The sequence below is a fragment of the Monodon monoceros genome, unplaced genomic scaffold (assembly GCF_005190385.1).
Source record: "Monodon monoceros isolate NGI ecotype Baffin Bay Population unplaced genomic scaffold, NGI_Narwhal_1 Super_Scaffold_12, whole genome shotgun sequence".
Taxonomy (NCBI): Eukaryota; Metazoa; Chordata; class Mammalia; order Artiodactyla; family Monodontidae; genus Monodon; species Monodon monoceros.
The window spans coordinates 158,953,072-158,980,128 of NW_021703768.1; the positions used below are offsets into that span (position 1 = coordinate 158,953,072).

The window sequence follows — 27,057 nt, forward strand, 5'->3', positions numbered from 1 at the left end:
AAGATCCCACATGCCACATGGCATGGCAAAAGAAAAAAACGTGTTCCGTCTTTCACCATTAAGCACAATGTTAACTGAAGTTTTGTAGACGTGCTTCTCCAAGTTGAGGTAGTTTCCCCTCTGTTCCTAGTTTGCTGAGAGTTTTTATTATGAGTGGGTGTTGAATTCTGTCAAATGCTTTTTCTGCATGAATGGATACGTTCTTATGATGTTTCTTCTTTAGCTTGTGTGTTAGTTTTCTGTGGTCGATATAATAAATTATCACAAATTTAAAGGCTTAAAACAACACAAATGTATTATCTTACAGCTCTGTAGGTTAGGAGTCCTACGTGGATCTCACAAAGCTAAAATCAGGGTGTTGGCAGGGCTGTTTTCCTTTCTGAAGGCTCAAAGAATGAATCTATTTCCTTGCCTCTTCCAGCTTCTAGAAGCTTTCCTCATTCCTTCCTCCATCCACAAAGCCAGCAACTGTGGGTAGGAACCTCACATCATATCACTCTGAATTTCTTCCATAGTTATCTCTTCCTGACTCTCTTCCATTTTTAAGGACCCCTGTTATTACATTGGGCTCAGCAGATAGTCCAGGATCATCTCTTTATTTTATTTTTATTTTTAAAAATTAATTAATTTAGGCTGCGCCAGGTCTCAGTTGCGGCACGTGGGATCTTTTGTTGTGGCGGGCGGGCTTCTTAGTTGCGGCATGCATGCGGGATACAGTTCCCTGACCAGGGATTGAACCCCGGGCCCCCTGCATTGGGAGTGTGGAGCCCTACCCACTGGACCACCAGGGAAGTCCCAGGATCATCTCTTTATTTTAAAGTCAGCTGATTAGCAACTGTACTTCCATCTGCAACCTTAAATCCCCTTTGCCATGTAACCTAAATATTCACAGGCTCTGGGGATTCAGACATGGACACCTTCAGGGAACCATTATTCCACCCACCACAGTCTCTTAAATATGGTGGAAAACACTGACTGAATTTGGCATACTGAACCAGCCTTGCACCCCTGGAATAAACTTCACTTGGTCATGATGTATATAATTCTTTTTATGTATCGCTGAATTCTATTTATTAATATTTTGGTAAGGATTTTTGTGTTTGGATTCATGAGGTATATCCTGTAGTTTTCTTTCTTTGTACTCTTCTTATCTGGTTTTGGTGTCAGGGAGATGCTAGCTTCATAAAATGACTTGGGGAGACTTCCCCGGTGGTCCAGTGGTTAAGACTTTGCCTTCTAATGCAGGGGATGCAGGTTCGATCCTTGATCAGGGAGCTAAGATCCCATATGCCTCGCGGCCAAAAAAACAAAACATAAAACTGAAGCAATATTGTAACAAATTCAATAAAGACTTTAGAAATAGTCCACATCAAAAAGATCTTTAAAAAAAATGAATTGGGAAATATTCCCTCTTCAATTTTCTGGAAGAGAATATGTAAAATGGTATTAATATTTCTTTGAACCTTCATAGAATTCTCCATCTGGGCCTGGAGATTTCTTTTTTGGGACTTTTTTTTTTTCTCCCAAGCAAATGAATACTTTTATTAGCATGGTAAAAAATATTTTTTTAAACACATAGGGTAAAAAACATTTTTTTTAAACACATAGGGTTTTGACCTCAAATACTTGCCAGGTCTGCTACAGAAATTAACATGTAGCTAAAGAATTTATGAATCTCGAAGATACCTAGTTCCTTTTTGGGGACTTTTAAAATTACAAATTCAATTTCTTTCGTAGTTATAAGGCTGCCTGGACTTTATACGCATAGCAAAGAATAGCCTTTGGAATCTGCTCAAGAACTGTGTGGTCTGGGCAACCTCTTCATCTGCTGAACTGTCTGGTAATGTTGATTATACTATCTGCCATATAGGGGTGCTGTAAATGGTTAATGGTTAATAAGGTCACAGCAGTTAGGTTTTTTTTTTGCTTTTTTTAAAAAATATATTTATTTATTTATTTTTGGCTGCGTTGGGTCTTTGTTGCTGTGCACGGGCTTTCTCTACTTGCGGCGAGCAGGGGCAACTCTTCGTTTCTGTGCCCGGGCTTCTCATTGAGGTGGCTTCTCTTGTTTCAGAGCACGGGCTCTAGGAGCACAGGCTCAGTAGTTATGCCTTGTGGGCTCCAGAGCTCAGACTCAGTAGTCGTGGCACACGGGCCTAGTTTCTACGCGGCATGTGGGATCTTCTAGGCTCAGGGCTCGGACCTATGCCCCCTGCACTGGCCGGCGGATTCTTAACCGCTGCACCACCAGGGAAGTCCACACAGCAGTTAGTTTTAATTTTATTTATCAAAGGCAATGGGGAGGGAGGTGGTCACAGTTGTATTTTATAAAGATCTCTCTGGGGCCAGCCAGGGTGAGAGATGGACAGGGTGTGGGTGAGTGTGGAGGCCTGAGTCCCTAGGAAATGATCCAGATGGGAGAGGCTCGAGATCCAGCCCTGGGTTTTATAAGAGAGCCAAAGAGAAAGTAGGCAAGGGTATGGGGGAATAAACGGGCCAGTTTGAGCTCTGCTGAGTCTAAGGGGGTGGGGAATGCATAGTTGATGGCTAGCTCCTGGGTGGGTGGTGAGATGACTCCAAAAGGAGGTTTGGACTGGACACAAAGTGAGTGTCAATGAAATTTAACTATCAAGTTAAGAAGAAGAAAAAAGGGAATTTTATTTGAGCCAAACTGAGGATTATAACAGAGGAAGCAGATTCTCAGAAAGTGCTGAGCGCTGTTCTGCCTGTTAGAAGCTGAAGGCACAGTCATATACATTTTACTTATTTATTTGTTTGTTTGTTTATTTACGCTGCACCACGGGGCATGCGGGATCTTTAGTTCCCCAACCAGGGTGCGAACGCGCCCTCTCTGCAGTGGAAGCATGGAGTCTTAACCACTGGACCGCCTTGAGACAAAGGATCATACATCGAAATGACATACTGATATTCTACATAAAGTTCACCAAGGATAGATAGTCCAGGTAAGCCCGTAAAAAGGGAGGAGCGGGCTTCCCTGGTGGCGCAGTGGTTGAGAGTCCGCCTGCCGATGCAGGGGACACGGGTTCGTGCCCCGGTCCGGGAAGATCCCACATGCCGCGGAGCGGCTGGGCCTGTGGGCCATGGACACTGAGCCTGCGCGTCCGCAGCCTGTGCTCCGCTATGGGAGAGACCACAACAGTGAGAGGCCCGCGTACCGCAAAACAAAAAAAAAAAAAAAAAAAGGAGGAGCAAATCATCCTGATCCCCTACAGAGCTGGGAAAGAACACTATTCTTTTAAGAAGTTACATTTACTGTTGAGTAGGCATTCCCATCTTCCCATGTTTGAGGATCACTGGTTAATGTGTAATGCAGATTGGGGAGAGAGGGAGGAAGGAGGTCCAAACAAACAGAGAATTTTGTTTACTTTTTCTTGTCCTGCCTTAAAATACAAATTTTATTTCATCATGAGTAATAATAATCATTCACATTTGCCTAGCTCTTACTCTTTGTCAAGCCCTGGTCTTTAACAACTCTGAAGTAGGAATTATTATCCCCAGGAGGCAACAGGGAGGTGGAGACACTTGGCCAAAGTCACAGAGCTGGGAAGTGGTGGCGCAGGATTTGGAGCCAGGTCCAGTCTGATTCCAGATCATCCTGGCTGGACACCCCCGCCCCTAACAGCCTGTCCCCTCTTCCAGACCCGGGACGGGTACACCCATATGCGGCTGAGCCCAGCCAAAGGTGCCCTGCAGCTTAACGGAGCCCCCACCCCGGGCTTTAAGCCCTGCGAGGGGCTGGTGAGTCCCAGCGCTGGGAGGTGGCCCTGCGCCTCGGAGCGGAGGTCCCGGGACAGAGACCACCGAGAAAAGAAAGGGCTGCAGCTGTGCGGCGCACTAGCTGGGCTCAGCCCACATGCACGAAGCGCTAGGGTTGGGTGGGGGGTGGAGGCCACGAGCCGGCTTTGACCCGCGAGCTGATTGGCTAGCTGAGGACAAGACCCTACAACTGATTGGATGCGTGAGGCCGGAGTCTCCTGCTGACTGCTAGAGGAGGAGCAGTTTAACACTGAATGGCTGGAAGGAATCCAGCCTCTACCGTCTATTGGCTGAAGATGAAATGACCCAGTTTTAATTGGTTGGCTGGCTCTGCTGTGATCCAATCATGGAATCAGTCGAGGGCCGCCGGGAAGGGTGGAAGTTAACCCTTTAGAGACTGCCGCCCGGCTTGGGCGATCTACAGGCGCGGCTCGGGGCTGCTTCCCCATTCCATCCCGTAGCCCCAGGGCAGTGTGGCTCATTCTCCCGGGCCTCAGTGTCTCCTCGGTCCCAACAGCCGAGGCCTGTGTGTCCCTCAATAGGAGTGGCCGCGGACCTCAATTTCCTCGGTCGTCCTAGTGGGCTGAGCCACCCTTGTCCCCCAGCCCCAGGCCTCAATCCTGTAGGCTATGGCCTCGGGTGGAGTCATTGGTTCTCCGAAACCGTAAGTCCCCGGCCTTAGTTTCCCCAATGGTACCCTGAACTCTCGGCTACCAGCCCCCCTCCCATGGAAGGTGGCCTCAGGCCTCAGTTTTCCGAATGGCCCCGGAGGATTGAGCCGCCGCCTCTTTCTCCAGCGTGTGCAAGCCGGAGGCCTGACTTTCCCCGCTCGCTCCTGCTGACCCGCCCACCGGCGGCGGCCAATGGCTGGGGCGCTTCCCGCTCGGGGCAGAGCCGCGTCACGTGCCGGGAAGAAAGCACCAGAGGCGCGCTGGGCGTGTGGCTGAGCGGCCATGGCAGGTACGGCGGGCCTGGTGGGGGGCCGGCAAGGCGCTGGGTGGGGTGGCTGGACCAGCTCGGGGTGCGAGGCCCCGCTGCAGCCTGTTGCTGCCCGCAGCTCCAGAGCCGCTGTCCCCCGCGGGCGGCGCGGGCGAGGAGGCGCCGGACGAGGACGAGGCGGAGGCCGAGGACTCTGAGCGGCCGGGGGCATCGGGTGGCGCGCGCAGCGGAGGCGGCGGCGGTGGCGGCGGGGCCGGGCCAGGGAGCTGCGGCGGGCCGGGGGGCGCGCTCACCAGGCGCGCGGTCACGCTGCGGGTGCTCCTCAAAGACGCGCTGCTGGAGCCCGGCGCCGGGGTGCTGTCCATCTACTATCTGGTGAGCACCCCCTAGCCGCATCCCATCCTAGCTGGTGCAAAAGGGGAAACCGGAGTCCAGTGTGCTTTCTTGCCGCAGGCCGAGCCCCGGTGTGGGGAGGGGAAACTGCCGAGCCCCGGTGTGGGGAGGGGAAACTGAGGTACGGAGCATCCTGACCCAGCACGAGCCCTTCTGGGCGGGAGAACATTGTTTACCAAACACTCCACTCAGAGAGGACACTAGTGCCTTCCTGACTGTGTGACCTTAGACACACAGTCTAAGAAACTTAGGCTCAGAGAGGACACTAGTGCCTTCCTGACTGTGTGATCTCATTCAACCTCTCCGTATACCAGTTTTCCCATCTGTAGAATGGGATTTTCTTTCCTCCCATGGGGTTGCGTGAGGATTCAATGAATAAAGTGCTCAGCAGTATGCCTGCTACACAGTAAGTGCTTTTTATAAGTGTTTGCTATTATTACTATTATTGTTACTGTTGTTGTTGTGCTCTTTGTGAGTGGGAGCAATTTGTGAATTGAATACCTGCTGTGTGCCAGGCTGTGTTGGGTGTTAGGGACACGGCAGAGATCAAGACAGACCCTGTTCCTGCCCTTTGGGGCTCACAGTCCAGTGAAGGGAGGGGGGACAGTCATATAACTGGACAGTTCCAATCCAGTCTGATTGGGATGGTACCTAAGCTGGAAGCCTTCCTGGAAGGAAGCAGGAAGTGGTTACCAAACCCTGGGAAGCAGCATGGGGTCAGGGAGGACTTCCCAGAGGAGGGGTCTTGATGGGTACCAGCTCTTGGGCCCAGCCAGCCCACTGTCACTGCAGGGGAAGAAGTTCGTGGGAGACCTGCAGCCCGATGGGAGGATTGTGTGGCAGGAAACGGGCCAGGTGTTCAACTCACCCAGCGCCTGGGCCACCCATTGCAAGAAGCTGGTGAACCCAGCCAAGAAGTCTGGCTGTGGCTGGGCCTCTGTCAAGTACAAGGGCCAGAAACTGGACAAGTACAAGGCTGCCTGGCTCCGACGAAACCAGCTCCATATACCTGCAGCTGCCGCCGATGAGGTGCGTCCTTCAGCCTCCCTGACTCACTGTTGGATAAGGAGTACCCAGAGAGAGGATGTTGGAGCTGGGGCCTTGAAGGATGAACAGGAGTTGGTCAGAGAAAGGTGAATGGAAGAGTTTTCCAGAGGAAGGGATGGCATATGCAAAGCCTTGTAGGCATGAAGCAACACATGCTGCTTAGGGAACCATTATTAGCTGATGCAGCTGGACATTCAGATGCCTTGGTAGCTGAAGGGGCTGGAGACGTCAGCAGGGACCAGATCTGGGAGGGTCTTGAATGCCATGATAGTAATAGATATTCTTTGAATGTTCACCAGCTGGGTTGAACTTGGCCAAGGACCCTCTCTGGGTTCCTAGTCTTTTTCATATGTAAAATAGAGATGATAACAGTACCCAGGTGTATTACACACACACACCTGGTTGGCAAATCTTTAGGGCCACTGGCAGGCTGGAAACTCAGGCAAGAGTTGATGCTGCAGTCTTGAGGTAGAATTCCTTGTTTTCCAGGAAACCTTAGTTTTTGCTCTTAAGGCCTTTAAACTGATTGGATGAGGCCTACTGACATTATCAAGGGTAATCTTCTTTATTGAAAGTCAACTTATTGTAGATGTGAACCACATCTACCCAATGCCTTCAAAGCAACACCTCGACTAGTGTTTGATTAAATAACTGGGTACTATATCCTAGCCAAGCTGACTTTTAAAACGAACTTTCACAGCATGCCATAGGGCTATTCATTCAGCAAGTATTTAGTAAATGCCACCTGTGTGCCAGGCCCTCTTCTAGGTGCTGGAGATAAAACAGAGACCAAAATGAGAAAAAATCTCTGCCTTCATGGAGAGAGAAACAAATAAGTCCACCTTACTGTACGTTGGCGGAAGTAAGCAGGGGCAGGGGATGGGAGTGGTGGGAGGGTTAGGGTGGTCAGGGAAGGCCTCATTGAGAAGGTGACATTTGATCAGTGAACTGAAGGAGGGGAGGGAGGGAGCCATAAGGCTTTCTGGAAAACAGCACATGCAAAGGCCCTGAGGCTAGACTGTGGCTGGTGTTTTTGAGGAACAGTGAGGCTCCAGTGTGTCTGGAGCAGAGTGAGCAAAGGGCAGAGAGGGAGGAGGTGAGGACCAGGGCCGGCGGGGGGAGGACAGGGGCAAGTCGTGCAGGACCTCATGGGCTGCGGGGTGGACTTGGGCTTTTACCCTGAGGGAGGTGGGAGCCCTGGAGGGCTGTGGGCAGAGGAGGGGGCGGGACCTGACTCAGGTGCTCACGGCCGCCCTCTGGTGGCTGCTGTAGGGTGTAGGGAGGACAGACTGGGGCCAGGGCGTGAGAGTAGGAGCCGGGGAATCGGGGTGCAGGTGATTGTGCAGATCCAGGTGGCTGATGATGGGGTGGACCAGGACAGCCATTGAGGGGGGAGGAAGTGGGCAAGTTCTGGTTAATTCTGAAAGTGGATCTGATGGGATGTGCTGATGGATCTGATGTTGGTGTTAGGAGATGTTTTGTTCTGAGCAAGTGGGTAGACAGGATTGCCCTCATTAGAGATGTGGGGAGGAGCAGGTTTGGGGGGATGGTTGGGGCAGGGTGGCCATGTTGAGTGTGAACCCCCCACGAGGAGATGTCAAGGAGCAGCTGGACCCCAAGTCAGGAGCTCAGGAGAGCCCCAGGCTGGAGTCAAGACTGTGGGCAGTTGTTCAGGGGGTAGATGGGGTTGGAGGCCACCCAGGAGGGATGTGGGTGGGGAAGGAAAGAGGCCCGAGGACCCAGCCCTGGGCCAGCGAGTGAGATGGGGGAGAATAATGGGGTCCAGGAGAGGTGGGAGGGAAGCCAGGTGAGTGGGGGGTTCCCTGAGGAGTTTCTGGGAGGAGAGGAACTGACCCGGGCAGAGGCTGCCGAGAGGGGGGCAGGGGGACAGAGACTGAGATGTGACCATTGTGTTTGGACACAGAGAGGTCACCTCGGCAAAGTTTCTTGAGGAGAGAGCAGGGGGAGAGGTTATTGAGAGAATCTGGTAAAATAATCCATGCAAAGTGCTGGCTTGCTTGCTGGATGAATGGAGCTACAGGGCATATGCTAAATGCTTTGCACGCATTCTCTTTCACCCTTACGCCACCCCTGTGGGGCTGGAGGTCATTGTGCCGTTTTACAGATGAGGCGACTAGAGCCCGAAGTCTGTTTGTAATAGGCAGAGGCGAGATTCGAACTTGGGAGGCTAGTCCACAGCCTAGATTGTTTCTGCTCACTCCCTCCCTCTAGTGGGCACCTGGGGCAACGACAGGAACCGAAGGCTCAGGCCAGCCAGAGGTCTCTGTGGAACTTGCCGGGAGGGTAGGGAGCAGCCAGCTGAAAGTCCCGTCGCTGTCCCCCCAACCCCGACCCCGCCAGAGCCCGGCCAGCGAAGGAGAGGAGGAGGAGCTAATGATGGAGGAAGAGGAGGAGGAGGTTCTGACAGGAGCCTCAGCGGAGGACAAGAGTCGGAGACCACCGGTGAAGGGCCCCTCGGAGCCTGTCCACCCTGGTGAGAGGTGGGGGGAGGAGGGGAGGAGGAAGGGCAGGAGGCCGACAGAACTCAGGTGGGGGAGGAGGCTGGGGGCAAGTCTGGCCTTTCTTTTCCTTAGAGCCCCCAAGATGCCTGGCTGACTTCCCAGCCCCCGTTGCCTAATTTCGCTCTCACTGCCTGACTTCTTTAAGCTCTAATACTACATTTCTTGGTCCCACTGCCCAGTTTCTTTATCTGCTGCCGGATTTCTTCACCATGCCGCCTGATTTCCTTGCTCCCCCATAGGATTTCTTTGCCCTGTTGCCTGATTTCTAGCCCTGCCGCCTGATTTCTTTGACCCGTTGACTGGTCCTCACCTGACTTCCTGAGCCCTTCATCTGAGTTTTTAAATCTCTTCTGCCTGATTTGTTAACCTGCCGCCTGACTTCCCAGTCCACTTGCCTGATTTTTAAGGCTGCCCCTGGAGTGTTTTTTTTTGTTTTTTGTCTTTTTCTTTCTCCGGCTGCCTGGTCTTCATTTTCCAGTTTCTGGCTGGGGAAGGAACTGACGCTGCCTTTTTTTTTTTCTCTTACCCCCCAACCCCGCAGAGGCCACGCCCCCAGGGAAAAGGGTGGAAAACAAGATCCGGGTGCCTGTGCGCTACTGCATGCTGGGTAGTCGAGACTCTGCCAGGTCAGATATACCCCATGCCTGCCGGGACCCTCACCCCCATCGGTGTGAGCTCTTGCCGGCGTATGGGGAACAAAGGCAGGGGTAGGGTGGAGACAAGGCCTCAGGTCCGAGCTGGCTGTGGGCAGCTGGGGAGCCAGCGTGGGGGTGAGGGAAGGGCCTGGGGGTTCCTGAGGCTGTGGAACCCTCCTGGCTCCTTCAGGAACCCGCACACCCTGGTGGAAGTAACATCCTTCGCAGCTATCAACAAGTTCCAGCCGTTCAACGTGGCCATCTCTAGCAACGTGCTGTTCCTGCTGGTGTGTGCCCAGCTCCTACCTTGCCCCTTAGGGGTCAGGGGCTCTCAGGCCTGGGCAGGGGGTGTTCCCCCACCCCACCCCCACCAGAGGATCCCTGGAAGGTCGGCTCCATGAGAGCAGAGACCTTGTCTGCTTTGTTCACTACCGGTGAACAGTAGGCACTCAATCAATGTCTGAATGAAGAAGGAGGTGGGTGGGCTGACCCCGTCACAACGCAAGGGCCCTGGCCCTCAGGACGGCCTTGGGGCGGCGGTGCGCAGTCTGAGCGGGTCTTCCAATGTCCCTCCCCTCCCCAGGACTTCCACAGCCACCTGACCCGCAGCCAGGTCGTGGGGTACCTGGGCGGCCGCTGGGACATCAACAGTCAGAGTGGGTATTTGGGGCCTGTGGGCAGGGGGGTGTTTGGGGCTGGGGTCGATGTCCACGCCTTCTCCCGCCTCTGCGCAGTGCTCACGGTGCTGAGAGCCTTCCCCTGTCGGAGCCGGCTGGGGGACGCGGATACCGCGGCCGCCATGGAAGAGGAGGTGAGGGGGCGCACGGCGACTCGGCGTTCTGGGGAGGGCTGGCGCGGACACAGCTGTCCTGGCTACCGCGTCTTGGCGCCTAGCACCGTGTCGCCACTCAGCAAGGGTGCAAATGGGTGTGTGTGACCTCCGGTCCCCTCACCTGTGACCCCCACCGTCATACTTCCTTCTGTACAGACGCCGCCGCCGGCCCCTTCCCCTCTGAGCCTGTCTGGCACCTGGTAAAGGCCCGATAAGTATTAGCTGCCGTCCTTAATGTTTTCATAGGGTGCTTAGTACGCGCCTGCGCTCCACACTCACCTTGTCACAGGGCACAGAATGCGTGGGGATTCGGCGCGCACGTGTTTCTCCGCCCACTTCTTCCTTTCTCTTTACCCTATCTCTTGATTTAACTATTGATTGAGCGCCTACTATGTGCCGGGAATTGTTCCTTGAGCTGAGGATACAGCAGTGAGCAAAATAACCTTTTACCTTAGATTTATGTGAGGAGCATCTTTGTTTTTTTTGGGGGGGGTCGCACCACTCGGCTTGCGGGATCTTAGTTCCCCGACCAGGGATTGAACACCAGGCCCCGGGAAGTGAAAGCGTGGAGTCCTAACCACTGGACCGCCAGGGAATATAGCAGCAACTTTTTAACTTATTTGTTGACTGTCCCCCCCCACACACACTGGACTCGCTGAGGGTGGAGCAGGGTGTGTCTGCGTCACTGCTGTGCCCTCAGGCCTGGTACACAGCAGGCGCTCATTAAATGCTGGCCGCGTGGGGCTGGATGGGTGCCAGGTACGTGAGCGCACTAGGGCTGCTAGAGCCCCCGGCCCCGTGCGTCTCTGCCCCCAGATTTACCAGAGCCTGCTCCTGCGGGGCCTGTCCCTGGTGGGCTGGTACCATAGCCACCCGTACAGCCCGGCCCTGCCGTCGCTGCAGGACATCGACGCACAGATGGACTACCAGCTGCGGCTGCAGGGCTCCAGCAATGGCTTCCAGCCCTGCCTCGCCCTGCTCTGCTGTGAGTCCCGGGAAGGGGCGGGCGTGGGGCCCCAGCGGGCCATCGTGCCTCCATGCCCAGCCCCTTCTCTCTCTCTCCTCCCCCAGCCCCTTACTACTCTGGTAACCCGGGCCCAGAGTCCAAGATCTCGCCCTTCTGGGTGATGCCGCCCCCTGAGGTAGGCGGGGCTGCTGGGGGGAGGCCTGGGGCTGGGAGGCGTGGGCGGGGCCCTGTGTGGGTGTGGGAGGGGTCAGGAGGCCTTGTTAGCAGCAGGAAGCCAGTACTCTGGTTCCAGGCTCATCTGGGGAGATGGGGCCTGCTCTCATCTGTGAAATGGGAACATAATCATTGCTCTGAGGCCATGGGTGTGAGGACTGTTGAAAAGGTGGGTGCTCTACCTGTAGCATGCTGCTTTTGCACCAAGGTAGCCTCCTTCCTGAGCCCTGTCTGGTTTCATTCCCCAAGTCCATCTCGGGGTCAGAAATCAGCTTTAGAAAGGAATTCCGGAGCCATGGCCACTCTTGTGTGTGTGGTGGGGTGGGGTGCCACCCTGCCTCCCTGCCTCCCTAGTCGCATTGCTGGGTTCCTTTAAGGTCTCGCGCGGCTCTGGATCTGATCCGAGTGCGGAGCCAGGCCTGCAGTATCAATTCTCTGACTCCCAGCCCTGGGCACTTCCTGCTGTGCTCTGCCATCTTGGAGGGGGGCCGGGTTGGGGGTAGCTAGTGGTGACTGCCATGTGTCTCTGCCAGCAAAGGCCCAGTGACTATGGCATCCCCATGGACGTGGAAATGGCCTACGTCCAGGATGGCTTCCTGACTAATGACGTCCTTCATGAGATGGTGAGTTCACTGCCGCGTGAGGTGGGTGGGGGTGGGGTGGGTGCCCTGGGAGGAGCAGGTGGGAGATGAGGGCGCCCAGCTGGATGGACATGACACCGTAGGACTTGGGAAGCGCTGGCTGAATGGGCCACATTAGGGCCCAGTCAGGCTCCTCTTCCGCTCCTGAAAATCACGGGCTCTTAGGGTCAAGTCCCAGATCCTTGCCTCAGCCCCTCCTACCTCTCCCCCCTCGCCCTCCTGGCTGTTCTGGAACATGCTAGGGACGCTCCCGCCTTGGGCCTCCGCAGCTGCCAGGGATTCTCCAAGTGGGACACGTGAGAACCTCAGGTGTTACTTGGACAAATAATGAGCAGACACGTAAACAAACGGAGCTAGTTCGTCACACCTGTGACTTCACTGATGTTACTGCTCTGGCTAAGGCTAAACCGTGGAGCCATGTCAGGACCGGGGCAGGTATAAAGAATCACATTCAGTGTGCCTGCTGCTTCTGCAGAAGTTGTCTGCCCCTCCAGGGGGCCCTCCTGCCAAGCCCCTAATTTCTTCAGGACCTGGGTAACGTCTATGTGCCACACTGCATTCGACTAGAGCCCCCTGAGTGGTGGCAGCAGTGTCTGTCCCACTCGCTAATGTATCCTGAGTGCCTGGCCCGGGAAGCACGGTCGCTGGGGCTCACCTGCCCCACCGTTCCTTAGATGCTGCTGGTGGAGTTCTACAAGGGCGCCCCTGACCTCGTCAGGTTCCAGGAGCCTTGGAACCAGGAGCACACCTACCTCGACAAGCTCAAGGTAAGACTCATGCTGAGTCCTGTGCAAACCCCTCCTTTTATAAAGATCTCTGGGAGCCCCGGGGACCCCCCCCCCCCACTGAATATATCCGTGGGCAGCTTGAAGAGAAGTGAGTTCTTACCTGGGCCTATACAAAAATACTTCAGTCAGAAACGAATGCTACCAAAGAAAAGTCGTGTTTTATCACATGGGGGTGGTGACGCTGGTGGACATCACCATCGACATGCAGATGAAAATGCAAAAGCCCCGTAGACCTCTTCACCCCTGGGACGTCCCAGCTGGAGACGCTGCTCTGGGCCCTGCCTCTCCCGGGGCGCCCATGGACGTGCAGGAGGGGTTCTGAATCTTAAGCAGCAGCAAAGCTGAACCGAGCAGAGCGGCTGGTGCTGGGAGTGGGTTTGTCTAGCCTGCTGGCCCTACCGCTGGTAAACGGGACGTGTCGGCAGGGGCTCCGCATGTCCTGCCTTAGAGTCGTTCTCAGAAGACACTACCCACTCCGCTTTGCAGAGAAATAGCTTCACACGTTTGCTTGTTTTGTTCACACTTAACAGTGACCAGGGCTTAAAGCTGCCACTGGTTACCTCCCAGACTGGTGCTAGGTGGGTGGGGTGGCCTCAGCACACGGGGGGGGTGCGTGTAAGAGCAGGATTTGGAAAGTGTGGAGGAACCTCACCCCCAAAGGACGATGTCCCCAGGCCTCGAGGTGTGGCTTCAGGGACGTGGCTGTGTGCTTGGGTTAGGAGAGCCCCCTGGCAGGCTGCAGCCCTGAGGCACCAGGCCTCCTTATTTCAGATCTCCCTGGCCAGCAGGACGCCCAAGGATCAGGGCCTGTGCCACGTGCTGGAGCAGGTTTACAGCGTCCTCAGGCAGGGGAGCTGAGAGCACCAGCCTCCAAGGACCAGGGAAGCCTTTGGTCAGATGCGGCTCCCCGAGGCTCTGTGTGAGGGGAGTGGGCCCAGGGCCTTTGTGCTGCTTTGTTCCTGTGTGACTGAGGTGTGTGACGGCAGGGCCTCAGATAATAAAGGAGAAACAGCCTAGGCATGTGTCTCACGGATTCAGGAGGGGTTGCTGTTCATGCAGCCGTGGCTATGGGGAGGGGCCGTGCTGGCGACTGGGCAGATGACAGCCGTCCCTCCCAGGCTCTCTGGGCTGGTGCTCATGTGGACCCCACCCTGGCTGGAGACCCCTTCGGGAGGGCCCGCCCTGCACCACAACCAGGCAAGAGGCTGTAGAAAGAGACATTTAATACTTTTTTAAAAAAAATCAGGATTACATTTTGATCTGCCCTAGGCTGGGATGTCTGTCTCTCCTCCAGGTACTGGTGACCGGGGGCCTCTTGGAGGAGCAGGGAGGGCCTGGTGTCCTTGGGGGCTTTACCGGGTCACCAGAGGAGGGGAATGTGAACCAGGCCCGGGGTCCCCTGTTTAGCCAAGTTTTGGATTAGGCAAGAGGGGAAGTGGGTGCAGGGCTGGGGCCCTGCTGGTCTGGGCAGCTGCCTACCTTGGTCTGGAGGAGATGGCCTGAGCCACTGTCCAAAGAGGGTATGGTGGCTGGCTCACCAGGGTGGTGCCCGTGACTCCCCCAGGGGTCCCAGCAGCCAGGGGTCTGGGAACATTCACTTAACAAAGCCTTTGTGCTTCACCTTCCACATAGTGGAGGCTGGGCTCCCGTGGGGGGGGGGGGGGGGGGGGGGGGGGGGGGGGGGGGGGGTGTGGGTGTGTGTGTGTGTGTGTGTGTGTGTGTGTGTGTGTGTGATGCTCCATGTGCTTGGCTTGGGATGCGGTGGTGGGCACGGGTGTTTGGGGCTTAGTGCCCTGCAGGGGGGAGATGGCCTGTCTTTAGGGGCCCTGGCTCCTGAGAAGCCCAGGCTCGTCTTTCCCCAAGTCCCCAGCCAGAAGAAAGGGGTGAAACCCTTCCAGGAAGGTGGCATCTGTAGGCACTCAGGGGCCTAGGGAGCTCTGGAGGGGGCTGGTAGTGTCGGGGGGAATTTAAAAGCAGGGTGGCGAGTCTCAAACAGGGGTCTCACCCAGACCACCCCATCACACCGATGTTCAGTCCTATCCTGTTAAGGGCAGGTCTCCGGGCGGGGCTGGATGGAGGTGGGAGAGGATGCGTGTGCGTGTGTGTGTGTGTGTGTGTGTGAGAGAGAGAGAGAGAGAGAGAAGAGAGGAGAGAGAGAAGGGGGGCCCACCTTGAGTTACCAGTCCCTGGAAGGGTGGGAGGAGTTAGTGTTTCTAAGAGCACCTTAGTGTGAACCTCCTGGGGCGGGGCGGGCGGAGCTGGGGGGGCAGAGTTGTGAGCAGCAGGAAGGAGGAACACTGCCCAGCCCCCAAGACGGCCACGTGGAGTGGGGAAGGGAGCCCCCACCACCGGGGGTGAGCACTAGTGTAAACAGGGGCCCCACTGCCCTGGGGCTGGATCAGGCCCAGAGCGGGCCGCCCCGCAGGCTGTGAGCACTGCCCAGCTGCGGGGCCCGTGGAATGCAGAGATCTGGATGGAGGGGCGGCGGGCCGACACACCATGGAGACGCGGTCACTCATGGAGACGCGGTCACTGGGGCAGCGGCACCAGCACCTCCACGTAGCTGAGGGGGAAGAAGCCAGACTGGCCGTGGAGCATGCCCTCATACCAGTTCTCGTCGATCTGATTGGTCAGCGTGATGATGTCACCCTCATGGAAGCCCAACTCCCCGTCGTTCTCAGGCTCAAAGTCATACAGGGCCTTGCAGCTCGGCTGGTCCAGGGGCGCTGGGGGCGGGGGGAGGTCCAGGCTGTCACCTGCCCCTGTGGGTGCGCAGGGGGATGTCGCCTCCTCTCCCCTCCCCCCCCCACCCCCTTGTCCTGCCCACTCACTGCTCCTTGCTTTCCCCCAAGGAGAGCCGCTCCCTCCCCTGTGGCCCCCACCGCTATCAGAAGGAGCCAAGTGACAAGGGGAGGGAAAAGGGCTCTGTGAGTCATCACCAAAACGCTCCTGGGAGGAGCTGGGGACACCCAGTGGCATCAGGGTGATAGTGACCAGAAGCACACAGCTCTTAGGGTACCACTTGGAACAGAGGGAAGCCCAGCTCCACTTCTACCAGAGAAGGGGTGGAGAAGGACCCTTGGGGCACAGATTAGCAGGCGGCATCATAAACCGAGGCAGGGGCACGGGGCAGGGCCTGGGCCCCTTGGGGACACTCACGCATGCTCCTGCTGCTGGGGGTCCGGGTGGGCTTGTCGGAAGATCGGAAAGATGACGAAGCTGCTTGCAAACAAAGAACAGAGGTGGGCTGAGAATGCTGGCGTGGGGCCTGGTGCCCATCCTTGGGGCTCCTCGTGCAGAGAACTGTCCCTGCGGTTGGATGGGTGGCGGGCTGGGGGCTCCCCCGAAGGGGCCTGGGGCAGAGTGGTGCCCTCTCCTCCATTACCTGTGATCTTGGGGGCCGTGGCACAGGGGAAGCCCCCGTTGGACTGCTCAGGCTCTCCGAGGTCCAAGGGTTCCCGGGGCTTGGGCTTATACTCCCGCTTGGGGCGCGAAGAGGCTTCGCGCATCCTGCATGGGGAAGGACGCCTGTGAGCGGCTGCAGGGCACCTCTTGAGCCCTCGCGTGTTGAGGTCAGGGAACAACGCCTCCAACCCCAGCTATTTATGCTGCTGCCTCGGGATGCACGTGGGAGGTGGCGAGAGGGGGGCCCCCAGGCATATCTCCAAGGCTGCCTACAGGCCTGGTCCTACTGCACCCAGAAGCCTCCTCGGCAGTGGTGGCTGGGGAGCTGGTGCCCAACAGATACCCACCCCTCACCAGGGAACCACCGCCCACCGGGGCTTCCCTTCTTAGGCCCTGGATGCTGCTGACTGCAAGATGGCCCTTGGAGACAGGGAAAGAGAGGAAGGGGCTCCCCAGGGGCAGGGTTGGCCAAACCCTCTCCCCACAGGACATCCCAAGCCTCTCCTCTGGGGACCAGGATGAGCGTGATGAGGTCCTGCTCCCTCCTGGGACCCCCGCCCCGACTCATGCAGCCTGGGGATTCTTTCTGAAAAGGAAGTAACCCTGCTGCTCTGGAAGGAACATGTCACAGTGGGGCTGGGTTGTCCAGGGGCGGGGGCGTCCCACGGGTCCCCCAGGGCTGCCCCAGCAGCCGCAGCACCCAGCCACCGGGCCTCCCAGCCAGCAGGGTGGGCCAGGGCTCCCGCGGGGAAGGCCGGGGGGCCAGGCCCACCTTCGCTTGAGCTTGTCAGCCAGCTCATCCAGGATCTGCACGGCCTGCCGGTGGTAGTCCAGTTGGGCATCCACCAGGGCGGAGAGCTGGCTCACCTGCTCGATCTGCAAGGGACCAGCCAGGGCTGAAGAGCTGCCCTCCTTCTGGCCCCCATCTCTGGCTGCCTCCTGCAGGAAGCCTTCCCAGATTGTTCCAGACGTGGGCCCAGCCCCCGCCTGACCCTTGAGCTGCAGCCGGAGAAGGGTGAAGGGCCTGAGGAGACCCCAAAGCCTCAGTGGGCCAGTGGCTTCCTGTGGGCCTCCTGTTCCCCCTTCCTTCCCTTCACACGCTGAACAGGCTGCCCACTGGCCCTGGGAAGTGGGCACTGCCGCTGGGCTCCTGTCTCAGGGGCTCCCCCAGGGTGGTCCCCGGCAGGCCGGTGTGGTGGGTGCACGCGGGGAGGGGCAGGGCCCACACACATACGTCAGTCTCCAGAAGGTTGTGCATGCTGGTCTCGGCCACCTCCTTGGACTCCTCAAACTTCTCCATGGCCTGGCGCAGCTCCTCATCGGGGATCTTGCCCTGCCGCTTCTTCTTGTAGTCAAAGTCCAGGCGGCGGCCCTCCAGCTTCTTCAGGTGGTGCTGGGGGCCGGGACGAGGGTCATACCACGTGCCTGGGACCTCGGGGAGGGCCACCTGATGCCCTGCAGCCCTTCCCGCTGGGAAACCTGGCCTGGGCTGTATGTGTGGGGGGAGGGGGGAGGAGCGAGGGTGGGCCTGGAGCGGCCCCGCATACCTGGATCTCCTTCAGGTCCTTGTCGCACAGGTTCTGGAGGGGATCGATGAAGTTCTGCTTCACCTCTATGTCCAGGGAGTCCTTCACCTCAGCCAGGCGCTTCATGGACTCCCCGGCATCCAGCAGGGCGTCGCCTGGGGAGAGGATGGGGTGGCGGAGGAAGCCGTCACAGGAGGCCTTGGCCTGCGCGGCCGAGGCACACCCCACGGCCAAGGACCTGGACACCAGAACAGAGAACGAAACAAGGGACCCTTAAGTCTGACCCGGAGCCACGGGGGCCGGTGGTGACAGGTGTTCACGAGCCGCCCTCCCACCTCTTGGAAGGCACCCAGGTCCACCGTGGGCCGGGAGGGTGGCTTTCGCATGGCCGTGATGCTGTAGGCAGCCCTCGTCCAGGGGACCAGCCACCCTGGAGAAGATCCTCGAGCTACGGGGAAGTGCCAGCCTGCTGGCAGCACAGAGACTCTGGCCCCAAGCTCTCAGGCCCGCCCCCGCTTCCAGCCTCCCCACAGCCTCACCGAAGTTGGACTCGCCGCCCAGCTCCTTCCCATGGCGGATCATGCACTCGCCCAGCAGGCCCTCCGACTGCGGGTAGCCAGGGTTCTTCACCTGCCCTCGGATCTTGGACACCGTGTTGAGCATCGTCAGCTTGGCCCGAGAGGCTAGAAGAGGGCGGGGCCGGGTGGGTGTGGTCTCTCAAGGAGCCACCAGACTGCCAGCTGCCCCCCTCTGCCCGGGTGCTTGTTTATTTCTGAAGTGCTCCCTCGGCCTGAGGAACCAGAGCGTGAGAAGAACCTCCTGAAGAGACGTCCCCCCGCTGCTCTGGTCCTCGTGCAGGAGTACTGGCAGTGGGCAGGAGAGGGGGCCAGCTCCTCGAGACCCCCAGAGAAGCGGGGTAGGCAGGTAGAGGTGTGGACAGGTACAGGTGCCCCCAGTGCAGACCTCTACCGGGGGCGGGAGGTGAGGGGCGTGCCTGCACCTCTGCCAGCTCCAGTCTGTCCTCAGCGAAGGCCTCAGGTGGACACAGCTGCTTTTGCTGCCTGTCCTGCATCCTCTGCCTTTCACTACAGGAACCAACATTTGGATTTTTCTCCAGGAAAAGTCCCTGCCTCCCTCTCAGCCTCGGAGACCCCACCTCATGCTCCAAAGACAGGCTTGTGGCTGGGGCCTGGCACCTGATTCAAATTGGTCCAAAGAGTTGACTGGGGGGAAAAGATGCCCTTTTCTGCTGGGACCATTAGCTCTAAGGATAATTTAAGGCTAGGGTTGCCGTGAAAAGCGAGAGCTGACAGATAAAGCAGAAAGGAAACGCATGACCCTGAAAACATCCTTTGGATGCCTGGATCCAGCCATGCCTGAACCTGCCTGCCCCTGGGCATTTCAGTTCTGTGGGCCCACGCACTGCTTCTTCATGCTCCAGTAACCAAAAGATTCTGGACTGACAAGAGACCCGAGGAGCTGGGGTCAGACCCCTTGCAGCTGGCTGGTGCCCTACCTGGGTTGGGCTGCAGATACTCGATGGTTCTGGCCAACACTTCTGTCACGGCCTTGCTGGTAACATCCACCTTCTGTAAAGGGAGTCCACGTGTAGGGCTTTGAAACCATCAGGGCGCATGAGGCCAAACCAGGAGCACCTGGACAGCCCTTGCCCTGGTCCCAGTTCCCCAACCGCCTCAGAGCCCACGCAAGAACTGCCCGCTGCTTCTGGGAGCCACCTCGCCTCCCTGCCTCCTTGCTGTTGGCTGTGCTCTGCCCCCGCCACTCCCTGCTCTGGGCTGGGGGGAGGCCTGCGACCCGCCTAGACCCTTCCGGTGAAAGCCTCGCCTCCCCCCAGGTGCCAGGGCCGGGGCCTATGGGGGCTGGTAACACTGCCAGCGTTAGACAGGCACCCCTCTCCTGTTACCTTCTCCATCTCTTTGAAGTCATCGTCCAGCTTGGTCCCTTCAGCCCCTCCGACCTTCTCACTGACCAGCTGGGGAACGAAAGGAGGGAAGAGAGTGTGAGCCTCAGGAGAGGAGGGCGAGGGCTCAGGCATCCATGATGGCTTCCCAGGGATGCTGAACATGGCAGCCAATGGCAAAACGGGGAGCCAAACGAGCTCCTGCTCCAAACCCACACACTCCTGCAAACCCAGGGCCGGGGAGGTCCTACTGCCGGAAGCCTACCCTGGCTGCGTCCACCCGGTCAGGCTGCGCTGGCAGCTCCGCAGCCCCCAAGAGGGTCCCCCACCCCTGCGGGGTTGTGCAGACTGTCCAGGCCCCCTCACAGGGCTGCGGGGCCCACACCCGGACGGGGCTGCTGTGGTTCAGCGAGACACCGAGGCTCACGGAAGCCCCTTCGCTCAGGGAACTGTGGCCTCCCTTTCCCACTGAACTCCTGCCTCTCTGCGAAGGACTCTCGGGGACCAAGGGTCTGCACGCCCCAGGGGCACATCTGAGAGGCGAGCAGATCCTGAGGCCAAATGAACATGAGGACTGCCACGGGACAAGCCCCGAGTGGGAGGGAAGACCTGCCCCACACGGGCCAACTGTGGTGCCCAGAAGTCACTTCTTGCGTGCACGGGTGTGAACACACACAAACACACAATTTCCTGGTGGCCAGCAGCAGTCTTTGCCCACTTGTCAGGACCACTCCCGGGGCTCCCGAAGACACCCTAACCCTAACCCTAACCTGTGTGGTCTTGGGCTATCAGCTTCACTGGGCCTCAGTTTTCACCTCTGTAAAATGGGGTGACAGGTGTGCACTCACCAAGCTGTGGCCAGGCTGCCGTGGGCTGCTGTGTGCAAGTGTGTGCTCCGGGGTACTCCTGCGACAACCATGCTGCCCACACCGATGACTGCTGTTACTTTCCCCACGCATCTTGGTTCTCCAGGGGAACCACAGAACTGTAGGGCAGACCTAGCCTATAGGCCTTTATCCCTGCCTCTCCCTGCCTGGGGTGAAGGGGAGTCTGGGGGGAGCTGCATGCCCCTGCAACTCATGGCAGCTGCACCCCGGGAGCCCAGGAGGGGATGGGGCACAGAAAGGAAGCAGGGCTGGCTGAGGGCCCCTCCACCATGCACCAGTCTCTGGGGGACCTCCAAGGGCAGGCAGGGGCTGCCCTCCCATTTTTGACTTTATAAGGAAAGACCCTGGTCTCTCCTAGGTGTTTCTGGGGTGTTCTACTTTATTTCATGGGGCAGTTTCACTTCTTTTGATTATGGTAAAACAGGACGTTCTCAAATTCAGTGGTTGCCAGAGGGAAATGAGTTAGGTGTCTGATGTGAGACAAGACACTTCTGGTGAACTGAAAGGGTAGCTGCAGTGCTAGGGCTCAAAAACCACACTTTCCGGGCCGAGGGCCTGCTCAGTACAGGGGACACGGGCGCCCCCAGGGAGCAGCCCCTGCTGGCGGGGACTACGTCCTTTCTCTGAGGGGAGAGGGCACAGGCAGACCCCACAGCCTCTTCCAGGCCCTCCAGGAGTGTCACCTCCCCATCTTCCCTGGGAGCCCTCTGACAGCTCCGATGCGGGGCCTCCTTGCTCTGGCACCTGGGGGGCTGTGCTGGGAACATCTGGGTCCCTACCAGTCTCCTCGCCCTACCCCCACCTGGGAGCTCCAAGCTCCAGTCCCTCAGGCTGATTTGCCCCATGTCCCTTCTCTCCAAGGCCCACAGTCCAGAACTGGCACAAGTGGACGAAAGGATGACAAAAGGCCAAAAGGGAAAAGTGGGAAAAAGCAAGCCACATGCCAACCACAGCAAGAGCATCAGCAAAGGGAGGCTGTGCTGAGCACTGGGCTGTGCTCCAGAGGAGGGGCCTGGGGAGGCCCCAGGAGGAGGCCGGAGGGCGGGGAGTGCCCCGTCTGTGTGGGAGGCCAGGACTCTGCCGCTCGGTCCTGCTCGGGGACCCCGCACACACCTTTTCGGGCCCGGCAAGAGCAGCAGCACCGCCATGGAAGTAACACCTTCACGTGTAGCGTCTGCATCCAGCACTCCCCACAACTGACGGTGTTCCCCGGCTGCGGGAGAGGAAACTGAGGCGCAGCCCTGGCAGGGGCCCTGCGGGCTGAAGCCCACTCTTCTCTCTGCAGCTGCTGCCCCCCACCCCCCACTCCGGCCCGCAGTGCAGAGGGGCTGGCCCCGTCAGCCAAGGCACCCCCCCGGGGTGGGGGAGGCAGCAGAGGGGGTGGGTGAGCACTGCCCCCTCTCCGGCAGGGCCGTGACCACGGCGGTGTGGAAATCATGGCCTCCTGGGCCTGCCCAGCTGGGTGGGAGCCTGAGTCACCAGCAGTGGGCCCGCACTGGCTGCCACTGTGAAACCCACGTGGGTGCCTCCCTGGGGGAACGTGGGGCCCAGGCCAAGCCACGGCCCCAGCCACCCCCGCCAGGTGACAGCCAGGGCTGAGGAGTCGCTGTGGAGAGGCTGCGCTCGGCCAGAGCTGGCAGCGGCCTTTGGAGATGAACTTGCTGTTGCCCGTCACACGGGCCTCTCAGATCTCAGCCTGGCTCCCCACCTGCACGCCTGGCTTCACTTCCGCCCTGGCAGGGCACTCAGGGACTGTGAGTCCCATGAAGGCCCAGAACAGGGTCCTTTCTGAGGAGGCCGGGCAGCTGTCTGGTAAAAAGGTCCACGGGTGGTTCTGAGACCAGCCACCAGGTGGGACTGCTGAGTGACTGCTGCTCTGTGACCCTCTGAGCGCAGGCCTTCCTGTGTCTGTCCGTCCTCTGTGATGGCGGCTCTATCGAGGTATTGCTGGCCTGCGCACGACCCACCAGGGAGTGCACACCTCTGCCCCGCAGGAGGCTCCCTCTGCAGCCTGTCCCTCTGGCGGTACCTCTCCAGGAAACTGCATGAGCCAACCCCCCACCGTATGTTTGGTCTGACCTATGTTACTGCCCTTATATTATTTCTAACCTCTGAGAGGAGTGTGCCCTGCTTGCAATTCAGCCTGCAGGCGCCTCCAGGGCTCCAGCTCCAGGTCCCCCTAAGTTCAAACTGCAGCTTAGACTACAGAGGTGGTTACTACCAGCCAGAAAGTGGAAGGACCCCCAACCTGTTCGCTTCCCCGTGTGCTGACCCATTCGGACTGCTCCGCCAGCGACGGCCCCAGCCCAGCTCCCACCTGGACTCTGAATGGTCAGATTTACGATGACACGACCCCCAAGTGACTGCGACAGGCAGAGGGCACCCACTTCAGGCTCTCACACAGAGGAGCAGTGGAGCCGTGTGGTCTGAGGACACCTGCCCCAGGCACCTGGGAAGTGAGCGAACTTGGAACGGAGATGGGGCTTCATCCCTGAGCACCTACACGACCTCCACCCATGCAAGGCACCCGTGGGCACTTATAATAAAGACCACTCGGAGAAGGGGCTGTTCTCTCAAGGACTGGCGTTCTTCAGCCTTCTAGCCTTGGCCATGTTTGGAGAGGAGTGAGGAATCTGACACGCAGGAGAGAAACAAAGAACGCGCAGTGGAACAATCCGAAAACACAAGACATTGTATGCCAAGAGCCGGCAGGACAGCCGCTCCAGGAGCCGATCAGAGAACAGGAAGGCAGGAGAACCTTCTTTCCCCCAGGGAGGGACGTGGGGACGAACGGCTGCCCCAGACCAGGCAGGCACGCTGCAGTGGCCCCTCGGGGGCAGCGGAAGCTCGAATCCTGCACCAACGGGAGGCCTTGTAATTGAGTCATCTCAGCGGGGAAACCTGATCAATATGATATGGAAAATAAACAGCCGATCTGCAGGCTCGGTGACCGGGGCAGACGATCCGCTTTGATGAATTAAGAGTTTAAGTAAAAAGAGCAGCAGGAGGAGGCTGGCACAGAGGAGCCGGGAGAGAGAAGAGCAGGGATGCTCAGGGCCTCGCAATGCAGGATGGATGCTCTGCACATCCTGCTCAGCACCCTTGCGCCTCGTCCAGCCAATATGCTCTGTGGGGCCGCTTGCCACGCTCCAGGTTAACAGCGGAGGTCCCCATCCTCTCCCGACTCCCCCAACTCCCCTCCTGCCCTCCGCCTGGCTAACTTCTCCCTGCCCCCACCCCGCGCTACAACAGAGCAGCCCCCGCCTCTCCCTCCCTCCTCAGCGGTGAGGAGCCCAGTGCCAGGCGGAGGGGGCACGCGTTGGGGGCAGCTGCTCTCGGGCACTGGCTGGAGAGTTGGACTAAAAGGCATGGAAGGACTTCCCTGGTGGTGCACAGGGGTTAAGAACCCGCCTGCCAACGCAGGGGACACAGGTTCGAGACCTGGTCTGGGAAGATCCCATATGCCACGGAGCAACTAAGCCCGTGCACCACAACTACTGAGCCTGCGCTCTAGAGCCCGCGAGCCACAACTACTGAGCCCACGTGCCACAACTACTGAGGCCACATGCCTAGAGCCCATGCTCTGCAACAAGAGAAGCCACTGCAACGAGAAGCCCGCGCACCACAACGAAGAGTAGCCCCCGCTCGCCGCAACTAGAGAAAGCCCGCGCGCAGCAGTGAAGACCCAATGCAGCCAAAAATAAACAAATAAATAAATTTATAAAAGTAAATAAAATTTAAAAAAAAAAAAAAGCGATGGGGGTGAAAGAGCCTTGGGGTCCAGGCCCAGCCGCCCTGCTATGCGGTCCCGTTCCGGCCATCCTCGGGTCTGGGCCAGTGAATGCCCTGTGGCTGAGGCGCTGTGACCCAAGGCTGTCAGGCGTGAGCACTTCAGGCTCCAGTTAGCGACCACCGTCGCGAGGGAGTGGGCAGGCCCGCTACCCGCCGCCAGGGGAGAGGCTGTGCTGGCTTTGAGGAGCGCCCTTCTGGCGAGGGAGATAAGAACATCAGGCAGAACAGAGACACAGTGATAAGAGCTGCAAGGGAGGTTTAAACACGCCAAACATGCTCCTGGCTGGGTGAGCTGCGGGGGCCAGTGCTGTCCAAGCTGGACCTCAAAGGGCAGGGTTCCAGCAGGCAGAGCCTGGCCAGGCAGGCATATGGTGTTCTGGGTGAGACCCAGGCTCGGGGACACAGGGGCTGCCATTCCTGATCCTCCACGTGCCAGGCACTGTGCGGGCGCTTTGCATACATCCTGCCATTGATTGTCACCCCTCTGCGATGACAATGCAGGGACCTGCACACCCATTCTACAGATGAGGAAACCCCCGGGGTAAGAGGTGGAACAGCAAGGCTGCGAGCTGAAAGTGGAGAAGCTGGGAGCTGCGCCCAGAGCTGTTGGACTGGTCGGTCCGTCCCTCACCGCTCCCCGCAATGCAGGATCTGCCAGAAGGGCACGGGGCCTCCGAGGCTGTGGGGAGGAGGCAGACTGCCTACGTGCAGAATGCCCAGACATAGGAGGTCCCGGGAGGCAACTGCAATGACTCCCGGGCAGGGCTAAGAAATTCATCAACGGGGAAGACGGCACAGGGACGGGAGGGAGCGACACAGGGATGGACTCATTCGCCTCTACATCCCTTCCAATTGCTACTCCCCTTCCTGCTGGCCTCCCAACACTTGGGAGCCGCTTGCCAAACACCTCAGAGCAGCCCCTTCTAGTTTCCTTTATGGCCTTCTGTCTCATGACTTGGAGAGCCCACGACACGGGCAGAGCCCAGGCTGGCCTGCTACCCGGCCGACACACGAAGCCGCTGGCTTTCTCGAGTCTCCTTTCTCTGCTTGGGCCCTGGGCCCCTGACTCAGAGCTGCTGGCAGACACACCAGAGGGTGCACTCTTTGGTTAACTGACGCCCTTTCTGGAAAGGCGAGCCAAGGGTGCTTCTGGGGAGGTAACGTGCACGGTGCACTGCCACGCTGAAGCCTCCTGTCCGTCCCTGCCCAGAAACCTCCAGTGGCCCCCGTGTCGGGATGATTTCCAGAGCCTGGGCCCTTGTGAGTACGAAATGCTTGCCGACGGGGGCGGCACTTGGACTCCAGGCAGCTTGGATCCCACGTGGCTCTGAGAGTAAAGGCCACGAGGTGTGGGGCCGGGCCACCGCCCTAAGGGATGAGGGAGAGGTGCCACTGAAGCAGAGGCCACAGAAACACTATTCATACCCAACTCCTCAGCCCAAGGAGGCGGGCCAGCAGGAAGCCTGAGGGCTCTGGCAGCAGGAGAGCTTTCATCTGTGGCGGGTCTTTAGTAAAATCTGTGAGCTGATGGAGAATAAGTCACCACCCGCTTTGTCAAGCTCCGCAGAGGGAAGTGTCCTGACAAGTCAGAACTTCCTTCAGCATACCCGGAATTCTGGAATTTTCCCGGTTTGCTGGTACCCTTCATGCCTCCGGGCACACACTTCCTCTCCTCCTAGGGATCAAAGCTACGCGGTTTTTTAAAAGCAGCTCTGTGAACGGGAGCAGTGGAAATGATCAAGCAGGAAAAGGCTTCTGAAGTTACTTTTCCCGTGAAAACCCCCAGTCGGGCACCATGACCACCAGGTCTGGCCCCAAGGGGCAAACACAGACCCATAGACGCCCCTCCACACAGCAGTGTGTCGGGGTGTATCTGGAACCTAGTTGTGGCAGCACAAAGACGGTGGCTTTGAAGCCCAAGGTGTTCTCTCAGCAGGAGGGACGGCACCTCTGGCCTGAGGCCAGCGGCTGAGATACTGGCTCAGAAGCAGAACCCCTCAGGTCCCCGAGGCTGCAGGCACAAGCCAGCTGCAGGGTCCCCCAGGTGGTGGCGGGGGAAGCATTTGGCTGTCTCTGTGGAGAGGAGACAGGCCAGGGGGCCTGGTCTGAGCTAGCCCCTTGCAGTCTGAACCCCCCTGGTTCTCTGCCCCCGCCCCGTGGTGCCCCTCCCGCCTCCCTGCCCAAACCTTCCCAGGGCTGGCTTGGTGGGCAGCAAGCTGAACGCCATGTGAGTCCCAGTGGCTGCTCCCCTGCGTGGCACATGCTGCTAAGATGAGGGGGGAAACCGTTACATGAGAAAAATCCCCTCAAAGTCACGTCTGGCTTAATCTGAGAGTCTGGTCAGGACACAGCACGGGCAGTGGGAGCAAAGCAGGAACCCGTCGTCGGAAAGAATGGACTAGGGAAGGCAGCAATGGCACGTGGGGACAGTCGCTCAGTGACTGTCAAGGCAGTGACGAGCTGGGGGACGGCAGTCCCGAGATGGATTGAGGTGTAGCCTCAGCCCCATCTCAAAGCCCCGACCTCTGCATCTGCAGGCTTTGTGGGTCCCGGTACCAGCAGCCAGAGGTTCACCCAGGGCAGACACCCAGAGAGCTGCCCCTTCAGCCCCAGGCTGATGACCAAGTTGCCAGACCTCCCACTGCTGTGACACTGCTTTCCCGATGGGGCCTCAAACTGGCTTTAAGCACCCCGGATCCGTCACGAGGGCCCCTGCGTGTAAACCAGGCCTGCCCTGCCCTTGCTCAGACTCTCCTCACTTCTCCCCAGGAC

At 58.4% G+C, this 27,057-nt stretch overlaps 2 protein-coding genes across 6 annotated transcripts in view; one reads left to right on the forward strand and one right to left on the reverse strand.

Moving 5' to 3' along the window:
* Positions 1 to 4,679: 4,679 nt before the first annotated feature.
* MPND (MPN domain containing) lies at positions 4,680 to 13,770 on the forward strand. Its single transcript, XM_029216177.1, has 13 exons — positions 4,680 to 4,737; positions 4,835 to 5,091; positions 5,902 to 6,138; positions 8,518 to 8,650; positions 9,220 to 9,304; positions 9,504 to 9,600; positions 9,897 to 9,969; positions 10,048 to 10,124; positions 10,962 to 11,130; positions 11,217 to 11,287; positions 11,859 to 11,948; positions 12,641 to 12,733; positions 13,526 to 13,770. Exons 1-13 carry the CDS (start codon positions 4,731 to 4,733, stop codon positions 13,610 to 13,612), a joined length of 1,476 nt encoding a protein of 491 aa, XP_029072010.1. The 5' UTR covers positions 4,680 to 4,730; the 3' UTR covers positions 13,613 to 13,770.
* Positions 13,771 to 14,440: 670 nt separating this feature from the next.
* The window catches only part of SH3GL1 (SH3 domain containing GRB2 like 1, endophilin A2), a 31,750-nt gene continuing 19,133 nt past the window's right edge, over positions 14,441 to 27,057 (reverse strand). Inside the window, exons 2-11 of one of the 5 annotated variants that reach the window (XM_029216183.1) lie at positions 21,607 to 21,706; positions 19,610 to 19,678; positions 19,202 to 19,274; positions 18,225 to 18,368; positions 17,707 to 17,840; positions 17,394 to 17,552; positions 16,932 to 17,035; positions 16,140 to 16,264; positions 15,914 to 15,973; positions 14,441 to 15,480 (exon numbers count right to left, since the gene is read on the reverse strand). In XM_029216183.1, coding sequence (XP_029072016.1) covers positions 15,284 to 15,480; positions 15,914 to 15,973; positions 16,140 to 16,264; positions 16,932 to 17,035; positions 17,394 to 17,552; positions 17,707 to 17,840; positions 18,225 to 18,368; positions 19,202 to 19,274; positions 19,610 to 19,618 — 1,005 coding nt within the window. In that variant the 5' untranslated portion in view covers positions 19,619 to 19,678; positions 21,607 to 21,706 and the 3' untranslated portion in view covers positions 14,441 to 15,283. The other 4 variants (XM_029216182.1, XM_029216178.1, XM_029216181.1 and 1 more) reach the window with 4 other exon arrangements.